The 13,925-nt window shown below is 41.0% G+C and overlaps 1 protein-coding gene across 9 annotated transcripts in view; it reads left to right on the forward strand.

Moving 5' to 3' along the window:
- Positions 1-13,925, forward strand: part of LOC118349920 (uncharacterized) — a 586,341-nt gene that overhangs the window by 97,815 nt on the left and 474,601 nt on the right. For all 9 annotated transcript variants that reach the window (XR_007408488.1, XR_007408490.1, XR_007408489.1 and 6 more), the window contains exon 4: positions 4,081-4,124. Coding sequence is in view for 6 of the 9 variants with exons in the window: in XM_049106055.1 (XP_048962012.1) it covers positions 4,081-4,124 (44 nt within the window). In the remaining 3 variants the exon portion in view is untranslated. The remainder of the gene's footprint in view (positions 1-4,080; positions 4,125-13,925) is intronic.

A 13,925-nucleotide genomic window follows, 5' to 3' on the forward strand; every position in this document is an offset into this window, starting at 1 on the left:
CTTCCTGTGGGGCCAAGCAAGTGCCTGGCACAGGCTTTTGGCTCTCGGTAAAAGCTGTGGCACGAATAAGCTACCCAAGGCAAAGGTGAGCTGCTATTTATTTGAAAAGTTTTGAATACAGTTATATATTAAACTAGTTAATCTTCAAGGAATGACATTTAAGAATGTGTAGTAGATGAAGAAAGGATGAGTGGTGAGGTGGCCATTGTATGGTGGTCAGTACACTATCTCCCAGGGTTTGAATTGCTGATGATATCTTGGATGTTGTATCTGATTGGTGGTTGGTTTGTCCTTATGTCTATCTGTTCATCCATCTATCCATTCCTTAACCCACCTTTGCACCTCCCCATTCAAAGTTGGTCATATAGGAAGAGGTACTATTACTTAGTGCGATTATTCATCTCACTTGGACTCTGCTTTCTTTTTTTATGAAGATTTTATTTATTGATTGATGAGAGACACAGAGAGAGGCAGAGACACAGGCAGAGGGAGAAGCAGGCTCCCTGCAGGGAGCCATATGTGGGGTTTGATCTCAGCACCCCAGGATCTTGACCTGAGATAAAGAGATGCTCAACCACTGAGCCTCCCAGGCATCCCTGGACTCTGTTTTCTTAGTTACAGAGTAATGGGTTTTATCTAGAGTATTTAAAAGGAACTGTTAATATTAGAACCCTGAGGTTGTTATATTTGATTATGCACGAGACATTGGAAAGAATCCAATTGAATTAAACATGAATTAAACGGGGGTCCTACCTCCAAAGAGCACAGTCTGGAGGGTGTGGTGACAATAGGGAGATAGTAATAGTGCATGCAGAGAATGACCAGTTACCCAACACTGCTGCCGTGAGATTGGGAGGGCAATTCAGAGAAGGGGGAGATGTTTTTTGGCTCTGGGTGTTAAAGAAGACTGTCTGGAGTCGGGGAAGGTGGCATTTATTGAGTGCAGGGAAATAACACTTAAGTTACTGAATATGAGTTGCTTACCATCCTCACTTGGAGCTCATTTTAGTTCAAAGCAGTGAGACAGGCTTTCATATTCCTATTTAGCAGATGGAGAAAGTGAGGCAGGGAATAGGAGTAAGTAATTAGCCCAGAGCCACCAGGCAGTGGAGGAGCCGAGCGGTGATTCAGGAGGAGGTCTATGAGTCAGGAGAGAGATGAGGCTGGCAGGGTGTTTCAGGAGAATAAAAGACCATCTGTGGGGTCTTGACCAGGTGGAAGTGCCCTGCATTATGGGAGGAACAGCAGGGACCCCAGAGGTAGTAGTAGAAACCAGGCGTGGGAAGCTGGTTGGACTTCCCTCATGCTGGGCTACAGGATCTGGTTTTCATTTGGCCCATGTGGAGATTTGGTGCTGGGACACAACATGATTAGAGGAGTGCATTTTAGGATGTTTATGACTATACAGCTTTCTTATGATTCTAAAATACTTGCATGCATCTAAGTTCTTCAGTGTGGTATCCAGAAATTCCCTCCCCTGGTGTCTCCTGCAGTCTGGCCCCTGAGAGGTTTTGTGGAGGGCTTTTGTACTAAAAAAACAGCTCGCCCCGCTCCACCGGCCTGCCATTCTGAACATCAGCACTTTTTAAAAATCCCTGTTCCATTCTTGGGATTTTGAGAAGACAATTCCCTAATCTTCCCCCCACCTCTGTGCTGTTCCCTTGGCTTTAATCTATTTCCCGCGATTTCAGAACTTCTCTATTAATAAAGGAATAATTAGATCTGCTTTGGCTTTGCTAGTGAAAAAATATACCATAATATTTAGATTAAAACAGTGTACAACTACACTAGAAAAACACATCCCGGTTACATGATGAGTTCCTCCTTTTCCTTTTTATTCACAATATCCTGGGGTGGCCTACTGGAGAAAAAATACTATTTGATTCTCCCTGGGTGGTCAGACAAGACTTGTAAAGACTCTTGTTTGTTTTGTGTTGAGGCTTCAAAGGCAAGCAAGCTTCCCTCCATAAAGATGTACTAAGAAAATGGGGATTTTTTTGAAGTTGCTATGTATAAAGGGAAATCCAGAGCAACCATCTTCCTTTAGAACTACAAGCTAATGTGATTAGAGGGTCTCTTTTCACCGGGGATCTTTGTTGTTTCTATGTCTGGTCAATACCATCAGTCTTACTGGGAGATCTGTGCTCATGAAAACCATTTCCACCTGTGTTTTTTAATTTAAAGTTTTATTTTTTTTTTACCCACACAAACACATGCGTTCATCTTTCAACCCATGTTTATTGTGCACATTTAGATGGTTTTAAAAGCTAAGGAATCCGAGTGGTGTGCATGTGTGTGTGTGTTGTTGATGCTCTGTTGGTGCATGCTGGTGAAACCTGGTCCTCGGGCCACATGTTCTGCACATTCCAATTAGTAAGGCCCTCTTGCTGCGGAGTGGGAGAAAAGTTTGGATTGGGGTCAGGGCTGGCTAAATGTGGGATCCCTTTTAATGCAGGCTTTGCAGAATTCCCTTATTAGCACCTCGAGGTCAGTGGGAACCGGGGGAAGCTGGTGTCCTGTGCACAGTTGGTATTTTCTGCTGTGTGTAGCGTGTGTCAGCCATTTCCAATAAAATGCTTATTTTCTCCATTTCATAAAATTAATTGTACTTAATGGGGGAGGTTGATAGTGCTGAATTATTTTAAGCCTGGAGGGAGCAGAGCAGCTGTGTCCTACATCAGACCACTGATCTATCTAATAGGTTGTCTTGCCACCTGATTCAATGGACGAATGTGCGTAGCCAATTACGTGAATCCCTGTATGGAGTGAAAAATGACCTTGAGCCCCAGAGAGCCAGACAGTTGCTTGATGCAGTATGTTCACCCACTGAAGCTGTTTTGCTGCCTTGGCCGGATGGGAAATGTGGCATATTTCTAATCTCTAGAATTGTATTAAAAAAAAAAAAAAAAAAAAAAAAGAAGTAGCCACTATGTAAAATAGGTAAATCTATCATGACTTGCCAGGAACTTTGCTTTTGAAACCAGATGCTTAGAAAAATAAGTAGTTTGGGGGGTGTAGCCTCTAAAAATGTTAGGGAAGGGAAGAACCTGCAAGCATCTACATTGTTATAGCCAGACATATAACCTGTTCTTATAAACTGTGTTTTTTTTTTTTTTCAAATGAAGACTATTAGGGAAAGGAAAATATAAATTTTTTGAATAAAAAGACTTAGAAACACCATAAGCTAATTTTGTTGGGTATTCTTTTGGGCAAGTATTTCTATAATCAAATACATTCTTAGAAAATATCAGATTTTTAAAAGAGAGAAGTCCTGGCATAGAAAACAAACTTAACCCTTGGTATGACCTTGCATGTCTTTGTAAGTCCCGGAGTCAGGATTCACTGTGGCTTTGATGTGAGTCTACCAGCAACAGGATGGCACTCAGCAAAGTGCCCATGGTGTAGTGGGAAGAAAGTCCTTTTGGAGTCAGCCAGCTCCTGGTTTTGATCTATGGCTCTGCTATGGCTAGTTCTATGACCTTGGGCAAGTTACTGCATACTCTCAGCCAGTCTCTGTCCATAGCCTTCTACTGATGTTGAGACAAGCCTTACAAAAATGGTTTTAGAGGGTAAATGAAATAAGCAATAGACAATGGGGTCTGATATATATGATGTGAGTCAGGATTATAAATATATATATATATATATTTGTATTAGCTTTCTTTCTTTGCTCTGATTACATCCCAGGGCTAATATTTTTTCATGTGTAAAAATGCACTGTTAACTCTGGTAGTCACTATGAACATTTAAAACCCTTCATTTTTCAGATAATGAAGTCTAGCCCCAGAAAGGGAGAGTGACAAGCTTGCATTGCTTTACAATAGGAGTAGCAGAGCTGCTGCTAAAACCAGGTTGTTGGGTGCTTCCAGCTTTAATTCCAGGTATAAGGAGGGCCTAGCACTCTGTAGTGAGTCTGTGGCATGGGATGGCTCTAGAGCGGGCAAGTCCAAAAGCAACTCTTATGTGTTCTTTTCTTCTAGAAATCTTCAGGGTAGACCAAAATGTGTACTGAAATGTCAGTCTGCTGTGTCCTTCTGTTTACTCTTGCAACTTTTGACTCAGTTTCCCTTTCTTTCCTAGTACTCTCAGGTGACTACGGAAGCATTAGCACCCTGCATGCTCAGGTAAGAGACTTTTTGGGTGGGAGAGATTTACAGATAAAGGGTCATACTGATTCCCTTTGTGGCTGCGGCCTGGTTTTTGCTCTTTCCTGGGTTGCCCTAAAGATCCTCATGGCCACCTTTTGCTTTTATTTATTTTAGTTTCTTTTCTATGCTATTACCCTATTATATTTTTGGTTTCATTTTTATCTACTCATATATGTATGTTGTGATAGAAAACATGCATGGTAATGGCAATCCCTACCTTCAGGGTAAGGCTTTGCTCTTGAAGAGACAATTCGAGTATAAGGCAGGTGGCAACTATCTGTAGTGTTTTAAAATTTTTTTCAATGCATACATTACTCTTGAAGATGAGAGCTCTTTGTTTTTTTTTTTTTTTACATAGATACACTATTGTTTGTACACCTAAAACAATAGTTAACAATAATCTCTTAAAAGATTTTATTTATTTATTTATTTATTTATTTATTTATTTATTTATGAGAGCCCAAGAGAGTGAGAGTGCAGGGAGAGGGGTAGAGAGAGAAGGAGAAGGAGAATCTTGAGCAGGCTCTGTGTTGAGCTTGGAGCCGGACTCAGGGTTCAACATGGGGGTCAGTCAGTCTCACAACCCATGAAGAAGATCATGACTTGAGCAGAAATCAAGAGTTGGACACTTAACCAACTGAGCCACCCAGGTGCCCCAACAAGAATTCTTTAATATGAAACACCCAGTCTGTTCAATATTCTCATTGTACAGACACATACTATAAAAACAAATCTTAGGCATGCCATTTACAACATGATGGCTATGGTTAGTACTGCTGTGTGGTGTATTTGAAAGTAGTTGAGAGAGTAGATCCCAATAGTTCTCATCATAAGGGAAAAACATTGTTTCCCCTCCTTTTCTTTCTTTTCTTCTTTTCTTTTCTTTCTTTTCTTTTCTTTTCTTTTCTTTTCTTTTCTTTTCTTTTCTTTTCTTTTCTTTTCTTTCTTTTCTTTTCTTTTCTTTTCTTTTCTTTTCTTTTCTTTTCTTTTCTTTTCTTTTCTTTTCTTTCTTTTTTTTTGTACCTGAGATGATGGATCTTAACTAAACGTATTGGGGTGATCATTTCACAATATGTGAAAGTCAAATCATTTAGCTATACACCTTAAATGTAAACAGTACTGTATGTTAATTATATCTTCATAAGAGTATGGGGGAAAAGAATCTCCGGTATTTTGTATGTTGGGAGGCACCACTTTAGTCTAAGCAGTGGTTCTCAAGGTGTGGTCCAGCATCAGCATCACCAGGGAACTTGCTAGAAATGCAAATAATTGAACCCTATCCCAGACTGAGTTAGAGACTCTGGGGGTGGAGTGATTCTTTAGGTGATTCTAACCCATTGCAGAGTTAAAGGAAAAATAGTGGTCTAAAGAAAATCCCAATGTTTTACTCTATACACACCCTATTTTATGTTTGTCTTTGGGTTCAACACAGCAGAATATCCTGAGATACTCAAGATACACAAGATGGTGCACTTATACCTGGGTCATTGTGATATAATAGGAAATATATATTTTGGTCTTCCTCCCTGGCTTCTGGCCAGAGCTCCTAAAACCTCAGTAATTTCCTAAGACTAACAGAAGCGTCTTTTGTTTTAATATCTGGTTATTGTTCCTAGCTCCTGAAACAGCTCTGGAGTGATATGTTTTGTTATTCAGAACAAGCCCTTTCAACCACACCTGAGTTTCTGTTAATAAGGCAACTCTTGGAAAGCCTCTAATTATGGGGGCTGGTTGCCAGGGGAACCACCGTGTGATTAGACGATTAGAGGATTGGTACTTGCAGGCTCCACCCCCTGACCTCCAGGGAGGCGAGAGGGGGCTGGAGGTTGAGTTAAACACCAGTGGCCAATCATCTAGTTCATTATACCTACCCTAGGAGAAGGGGTTTGGAGAGCTGCTGGGTTGAGGCTGGGCAGGTCCTGGGAGCAGAGCATGCCAGGAGGCCCACGTCCGCCTCTTGCGCCTTGCCCCAGGCATCAACCCCGTCTGCCCGTCCCGGAATTGTAGTCTTCATAATGAACAGGTAATCTGGTAAGTAAACTGTTTTCCTCAGGCCTGCGAGCTGTTCTAGTAAGTTAATGAACCGACAAAGGAGTTGTGGGAACCCCTGATTTCCATGTAGGTGGTGGGTGGGAGTCACAGGCTGTGATCGGGGCTTGCAAGTGGCCTTTGGGGTGGGCAGCGTTCTTGTGGCTGGAGGCCTTAACTTGTGGGGTCTGTGCGACTCTGGGCAGGTGGTGCAGAGTCAGAATTGAACGAACTTGCAGTACCCCCAGTCTGTGTCCCTCGAGATGTGGAGAATCGCTGGGTGGGGGGCAAGGCGCACGTTTGGTGTCAGGAGTGTTATGTGAGTCGAGGGAAATGGGGAGTTTGCTTTCTCATGACCAAGTTGGGGTTGAAGGCTTTCGTTGCCTTCCGGGGGCCTGGACCAAGCCCCTTCCATCTGTGGCTGCAGAAAGCATCCTGCTGAGCCCACTCCCTTGTCGGGAAGCCAGCACGCGCAGGCCATTGACTAGAACCTTCTGGCCCCGGAAACAATGTCGGGACAGACCCAATTAGAACCATAACTTCTGTGAGTGTGTTTGGTGGAGAAACAAACTTTTTAAAAAAGAGCACACTGCTAAAAATTGGGGTACTAAGGTGCTTGCCGCACTGGAGCATCACCCGGGCAGCTTCTAGAAAGGCCCCGGTCACCTGGCCTGGCCTCAAGAGTTTCAGTTGAGTTGGGAGTTGGTGTCAGGAGGGGACAGGGCTCGGTCCTCGCATCAGCATCAGCGTGGTCTGAAGGTTCTCCAGGGGACGCTACCGGTGGCGGTGGTTCACAACCAGGAATTTATTTGGTTCGGGATAGAGGTAAGGAACTACGTGAAAATACATCGCAAGAGTGTGACTCTCCGGGGGCTTCCTCCAAACGAATACGTGCTTTTCGGACTGTGGTTCTTGAAGCTATTGGCTTGTTCTGTGTTCAGCTGAGGCCCAAATTCATGCCACAATCTTTCTGGCCAGTTCTAGGTAAGGAGATTCGACTAGGGTTTCTCTGCACACCTGTAGGTGTCTTGGGGGTTCGGGGGTACAATGCGTATTTCTGTAGCCCGTGAGTCAACCTCTGCAGTTGCCCTTCATCTAAGTGGACATTGCTCTGGGAAAGAGACTGATGTTTTGCAGGGTGGGCCATTTTAATGTTTCTGAGGCTATCAATGAGACCAGAGCCTTCCTTGCAGTCCCGAGGTTACGGGAAGGAAAGATTGAGCTGTATTTGTTGGTTGAGTGTTGAAATATTCCATGGAAAAAGGGAAACAAGTTCTACCACTGATTTTTCTTGGCAGGATTGGTAACCTTTCCCCCCAAATTTCTGGCAAGTGTGATTAGAAATTGACTTGCAGGATTTGCTCCCACTTGCTTCCCAAGACATCTTTTGCTGGCTTGCTGCTGACTAGCAGTAGTTAATTTGCTATCTCTCACACGTGTTATCCAAAAATCACAGAACTCAGAAATAAACAGCATGAACTTGGTCGGTCACATTTGGAGGATTAGCCAGATGTAAATCTGAGTTGGACTTGGGAGGTTTCGTGTGCCTCATTTAAAAATAAATAGAACTCTAGTTTTGAGTAGAAACAGATTTTTAAAAAATGAAATATCGTACTGGAAAACAAATTTTATTTTTCCAATAAAAAAATGCGGGGAGGAGGTAAGCTTTTCTTGACGCCAGTGCTTATTTTATTTCATGCCCTTTCTTTCTCCTTGCTGATGGCAGATGCAGCCAAAATAAGACCTGAGTTCATTTTCTAAAATGGGGGAAAAATTAATCATTCAGGAATTTATTTATTCTTAATTGACAGCAGACGTTTAAAACCTGATTGGTTACGGTCGACGGTTTAACGTGCCTTTTAGGAAAATACACCTTTATGTATAGCCCAGAGTTTTCTGTGGACTCCTTATGACACAGCAGGTTGAGGTGTTGGTTGGCCGTGAGGGTTTCTGATTCTTAGACCTTCTAAAATGTTATTCCTCACCAAGAGAAAAGCGAAAGCTATTTTTCATGTGATTACAATATGAGTTATGTGATTAAAAAGTTTTCTGTTGATATGCAAATTTGCTGCCAGAAATACCAAATATTCATATGCCACCTGTTTTTAATTCGAGCAAAATCCATGATCAGAACGAAATAAAAAAATCTTAGAAAAATCAGAAAAAGGATTCAAATTTTCTTAAACTTTTTGTACTTATCCTTCCAGATTGTACTAAGTCAAACTAATACACCAACGCCAAAAGGTTGACTCTACCAAGTAGAGATAATGTTTCATACAGACATGTGATTTGAGTTGCGGATCTGTTAGACCGTTCCGGGGAGTGGATTTTGATCATACAGGTTTCTAAGCAGTCCCCAAATTTAACAATTGTGGATCATATTACCTTTTGTTTTCTATTTATTACAAAAGTGACTATTTGTGACCTGACATAGTAAAACCTGCCTGTCTAAACCGGTACGGCTGTCCAGCCATCCTGTCCCATCTTCTTTGCCCGTGAAATCCTTTTCTGTTCTTCAATCCCGAGATCAAATTTACAGTGTATACCACTACCCTTTTCTAGGGACAAAGATAGTTTGTCCCATTAATTTATGAGTGTTTTAAAAGTAACGAATGGTCAGATGTGCAGCAGACTAACTTTGCAGAAGGGCTTTTTTGAAAGCTTCTGTCACTGAAGGTGTGGGGTGAGGGATGTGGTAGTGATGGGGATCCAACAGCTCTTTGGTAGGTAGATGTTATCCAATTTCAATAAGTAAGGTGTAGGGAAAGGTAAAGAGAAAGAGAGAAAGCACCAGAAGGAAATAATCCTACCCATGCTCAGATATTGTCCATATGACCTCAGACACAGACACTGAAGTGACGGAACCAGACTGCTTCTCTGTGTATTCCTGTGATCTAATTAAATGTGTTTTCACTTAAAAAGGATAACAATGTTAGATCTTAATGGGATTAACCTCACTGAAGTTTATTAGGCATTGCTTTGACAGTAAAGATTATGGATGGCTCAAGTTCTGTGCTGCTGAGGATAGCCAAGGTATCAAACAAAACGTGTATTATATGACTGACACTTGGAATGGGAGCAGAGTTTGAATATTTTTCCCTCTAATTTTTTGGGAAGATTCATTTTGATACTAAGGTGAAGTGTTTAGCTAAAACAAAAGGGAGGCATGGTTGTTGTTGTGTTTTAAGTAGAACCAAGGCTGTATTGTTCCTGAGGGTTTCTCTTGCTCCAAATTATCTAGATGAACTGTTTCTTTAGCTCAAGTTCATTGATAACTACCCACTTATTTTTTTAAAAAAGATTTTATTTATTTATTTGAGATAGTACAAGCACAAGCAGGGTGGAGGTGCAGAGCGAGAGGGAGAGCAGACTCCCCACTGAGCAGAGAGCCTGATGTGGGTCTTGTTCCCAGGACCCTGAGATCATGACCTGAACCGTAGGCAGATGCTTAACTGACTGAGCCATCGGAGCCAACACTTTCTTTTGTATGTGTTGTAGGTACTGAATAGCATTTTTTTTTTCTTGTGGTAAAACATAAAATTTACCATCCTAGCTGCGTGAAAGGTACAGATGAGTTGTCCTGAGTACATACTTGCACAACCGTCACCATTATCTATCTCTACAACTTTTCTTCCCAAACTGGAATTGTACCCACTAAACACTAACTCCCATTCTTCCTTCCTCTCAGGCCCTGGCAGTCACCATTCTACCTGTTTCTGTGAATTAAACGGTAGATAATGATTTGTAGAATCATACAGTATTTTCTTTTGTGTGTGTAACTGGTTTATTCCATTTAGTATAATGTCCTCAAGGTTCATCCATGTTGTAGCATGTGTCAGAATTTTTAATACCATATTCCATTGTATGTGCAGATCATTTTGTTTATACATTCACTTATCAATAGCATGAGTGGATTTCTTCCAACCTTTGGCTGTTATGACTCATGCTAGAAAGAACATAGATGGACAAATATCTGTTGGAGTATCAATATTTTTGAATTGCTTCCCCAGGAAAAGTGTCTTTGTCCAATTGTGTAAGATACCCACATGCTGGTTTTGATACTGATTAGGTGACTTCAATATTGTTTGTAACAAAGCCTTTTTTGTAGCCTCATGAGAATTAGTATGTTGTGTATGATTTGTGAAGGTCCCCAAAGGCGTATAGGGACAGATAAACACATGGCACTACAAACCTTTAGAACACACCTGACGAGACATAAAGATCCACTTTTCCCTGGTAAAGACCCATCGAGATACACTTTTTAAAACAAAGTCTGGCATCATAGAAAGACCTACGTTTTAGAATCTTCATTAAGATGACCTCTGGAAAAATTAAAGTGGCTTCCAAAATTAGCATTCTCTGGCTAACCAAAATTCTCAAAACAGAGGATAATCTGGGATTCGGAGCATATGTCTTTCCCTAGAGAGTAAAGTTTATCTCTTGGAAAGTAGTGCAATAGCTCCTTTTGGGAGCATATACCACCCAAAGATACATCCTCTCCTCACATTTTTGGTGTTTTCAATGTTTTTTCTACCTTCTAGAACAATCCTGACCCGATGATTATTTCAGACACCTTATGGTTACCTAAATAGGGAAGCTCCCTGTAGCTAATATTTGAGCAGGTACTGTATGTTAGTTAGGATATTATTACTAGTTAATGTTCATCCAATCCTTGGTGTGATGGGCATGTTCCAAGCCCTTTATATGTGTCGTGATTTATTTAATCTTTCCCAATATCTCAATGTGTTTGATACCAGTATAACCTGATTTCACAAATGAGACAGAGGTTCATTTGAGGACACAGTTAGGAATTGTCAGAGTCAAGATTTGAACTCAGGCATCTGACTTCAGACTGTGTATCTTTGACCACTATGCCCTACTGGCCTGGCACTTTGCCATTGATCTAACTTATAAGCTATGTGGGCAGCATTCTCTGGAGGACAGATTCTGAGGAGAAAAAGTCAGTTCTGTGTGTCTGTCTTGAAACCCATGCCATATTAAATGATCACCAAGTATTTTAGAAGCTCAGCAACAAAGGACCAAGCTCTCTTCTGAACACTGTGCCCTTTATTTCCCTTTTTAAAAGGTAAACCCATTTCCTGGAAAAAGAAATTCAGAAAGATCATGGTTAGGAATTTTTAAAAAATTAATCTATTTTTATGAAAGTTTACTACTTCTCTATGAATTTATATTTTGTAAAGAATTTACCAGAAGTATTGGGAATAAACCTCACTCAGAAGTTTGGTATTAGAGTTTGTAAGGAAGATCTACTTATGTCCAGTTAAAATTGCGTGATTCCTCTTAAGATACTGGTGTTCTAACAAGTACTTGTAGCCAATTTTATCCCAAAATATCCAAGAATCATTATTTATACCCGTTAGCAAGTGAATGGGTCCTCTTAATGAGGTCTTATTTTTTCTGAATGCTCTTGGTGAGGATTAGAGTCCTTTGTAGCTGAAGGAACATTCTATGAGCAAAAGTCATAGTTGCCAGGCATTTTGCTAGAGGCTGTGGAATTAAGGACCTTTAAGAAATAATGGTTAAGATAGGTTTAACTTAGTATGAGACACAGAGGTAAGACAGGAGATGTACTAATTCTGTTGAGGAATGTGGTTTGGAGAAAAATAAACTGGGTGGGAGCTTGGTTTTTCAAGTTGAAAAACCAAGGAGTTGTCTGGACAAGGTACGGAGTAGTGGTGGCGGGGATGGCGGGTGAGTGTTCTCAGGCAAAGGAAAAGCTGCATACAAGAATATTTAGGTAAGAATGACGAGTTGAATTAATGTAGAAAAAGATTTAGGTGACAGATTTTAAAACTACTTTTGAGTCTTGGCTTATCCTCTGTCAAGGTATATCAATCACTTTGGCCTTTGTTTTGAGGATTAAAAGTAATGTATGTAAACTCTTCAGTAAACCTGATGTAGAGATTTCTACATGGATGCTGTCATATGCTATTATCCTTTTCATTTGTCTCTTTGTTTTGAATGGTATTACATTTGCATGATGCAAAACTCCCCAAAATAAAAAAAAAATCTTCCACATTTGAGCATCTTCTGTCAGGTTCCTCATTTTCAGCTCCCACGGAAATCACTATTTGTAGTTTCGTATACAGCACTTTATGGTCCCTTTCTGCTGCCTATGAGGAAATAGGAGTATCCATTCTATACTTCCTGTTCTTACACAAAAGGTAGCATATTATACACATTGTGTAATACCTTCCTGTTTTATACTTAACCATACATACTAGACCTCTTTCCATATCTGTTTATAAGCGAACTTCCTCATATGCTTTTTTTTTTTTTAAAGTACTACTTTATTTGGATAGTTTGACTCCCAAGATATTACAGTAACAGTACAGAGTTCTCACATGCGCTTCACTCAGCCTCCCCCAATTAGTATCTTAGTATGTTGTCAAAATCAGGAAATTGACTTTGGGACAATACTCTTCACTCTGATACCTTATTTGCACTTTACCAGTTTTTATATGCATTCTCTTTAGGAGGAAGTGCCTATTTCTTTTTTTTTTTAATATATTTTTTTCTTTATTTATTTATGAGAGTGTCACAGAGAGAGAGAGAGAGAGAGAGAGAGAGAGGCAGAGACACAGGCAGAGGGAGAATCAGGCTCCATGCACTGGGAGCCTGACGTGGGATTCGATCCCGGGTCTCCAGGATTGCGCCCTGGGCCAAAGGCAGGCGCCAAACCACTGTGCCACCCAGGGATCCCCAGGGAAGTGCCTATTTTCTATGCAGTGTTATCACGCTTGTGTATTTGAGCGACCATCTTGCCAGTCAAGGTGCAGAACTGTTCCCTTACTGGGGCACCTGGCTGGCTCAGTTGGTGGAGCATGTGACTCCTAATCTTGAGGCTGTGAGTTCAAGCCCCGCATTGGGTGTGGAGATTACTTACATAGAAAATCTTTGCAACAATGAATGGGGCACCTGGGTGGCTCAGTCAATAGAGCACCTGACTCTAGATTTCAGCTCAGGTCATGATCTCAAGGTGGTGAGATCAAGCCCTATGTTGGGCTCTGTGTTGGGCATGGATCCTACTTAAGATTCTCTCTCTCCCTCTGCCCCCTCCTCCCATAAATAAAGGAAGAAAATCTTTAAAACGAAACAAAGAAAAACTTTTTCCTTGCCATCAAGCAACTACCTTCTCTGCTACTTTTTATTTTTTATTTTTTATTTTTTTCTGCTACTTTTTAATAGTGTGACCTATCCACTAGCAACTGCTGCTTAATCCACACATTATATGTATGCCTACTTTAAGAAAACCCAAACATATATTCCATGCTTCTCAACGGTAAGAATCATATTTTCATATATTTTTATTCCCTATTGGACCAAGCACTTAATGGGTACTTAATAAGAACTTGTGGAGGGATCCCTGGGTGGCTCAATGGTTTAGCACCTGCCTTCAGCCCAGGGTGTGATCCTGGAGACCCGGGATCAAGTCCCACATCAGGCTACCTGCATGGAGCCTGCTTCTCCCTCTGCCTGTGTCTGCCTCTCTCTCTCTCTCTCTCTCTCTCTCTCTATCTCATGAATAAATAAATAAAATCTTAAAAAAAAAAAAAAAAAACAACCTTGTGGAAATGCAGGAGTCAAAACCCGAAACAAAGCCAAGCCAAATAGAAGATTCAGAGTTGAAAAACAGATGAGTCAGGATCATTTGCTTCACGAAATAACTAAGTTCAGACTTCCTTAAGTGGGAACTCCTCAATGGGAATTAAGTGACAGTTTATCATT

The sequence above is a fragment of the Canis lupus genome, chromosome 35, assembly GCF_003254725.2.
Source record: "Canis lupus dingo isolate Sandy chromosome 35, ASM325472v2, whole genome shotgun sequence".
Lineage (NCBI taxonomy): Eukaryota > Metazoa > Chordata > Mammalia > Carnivora > Canidae > Canis > Canis lupus.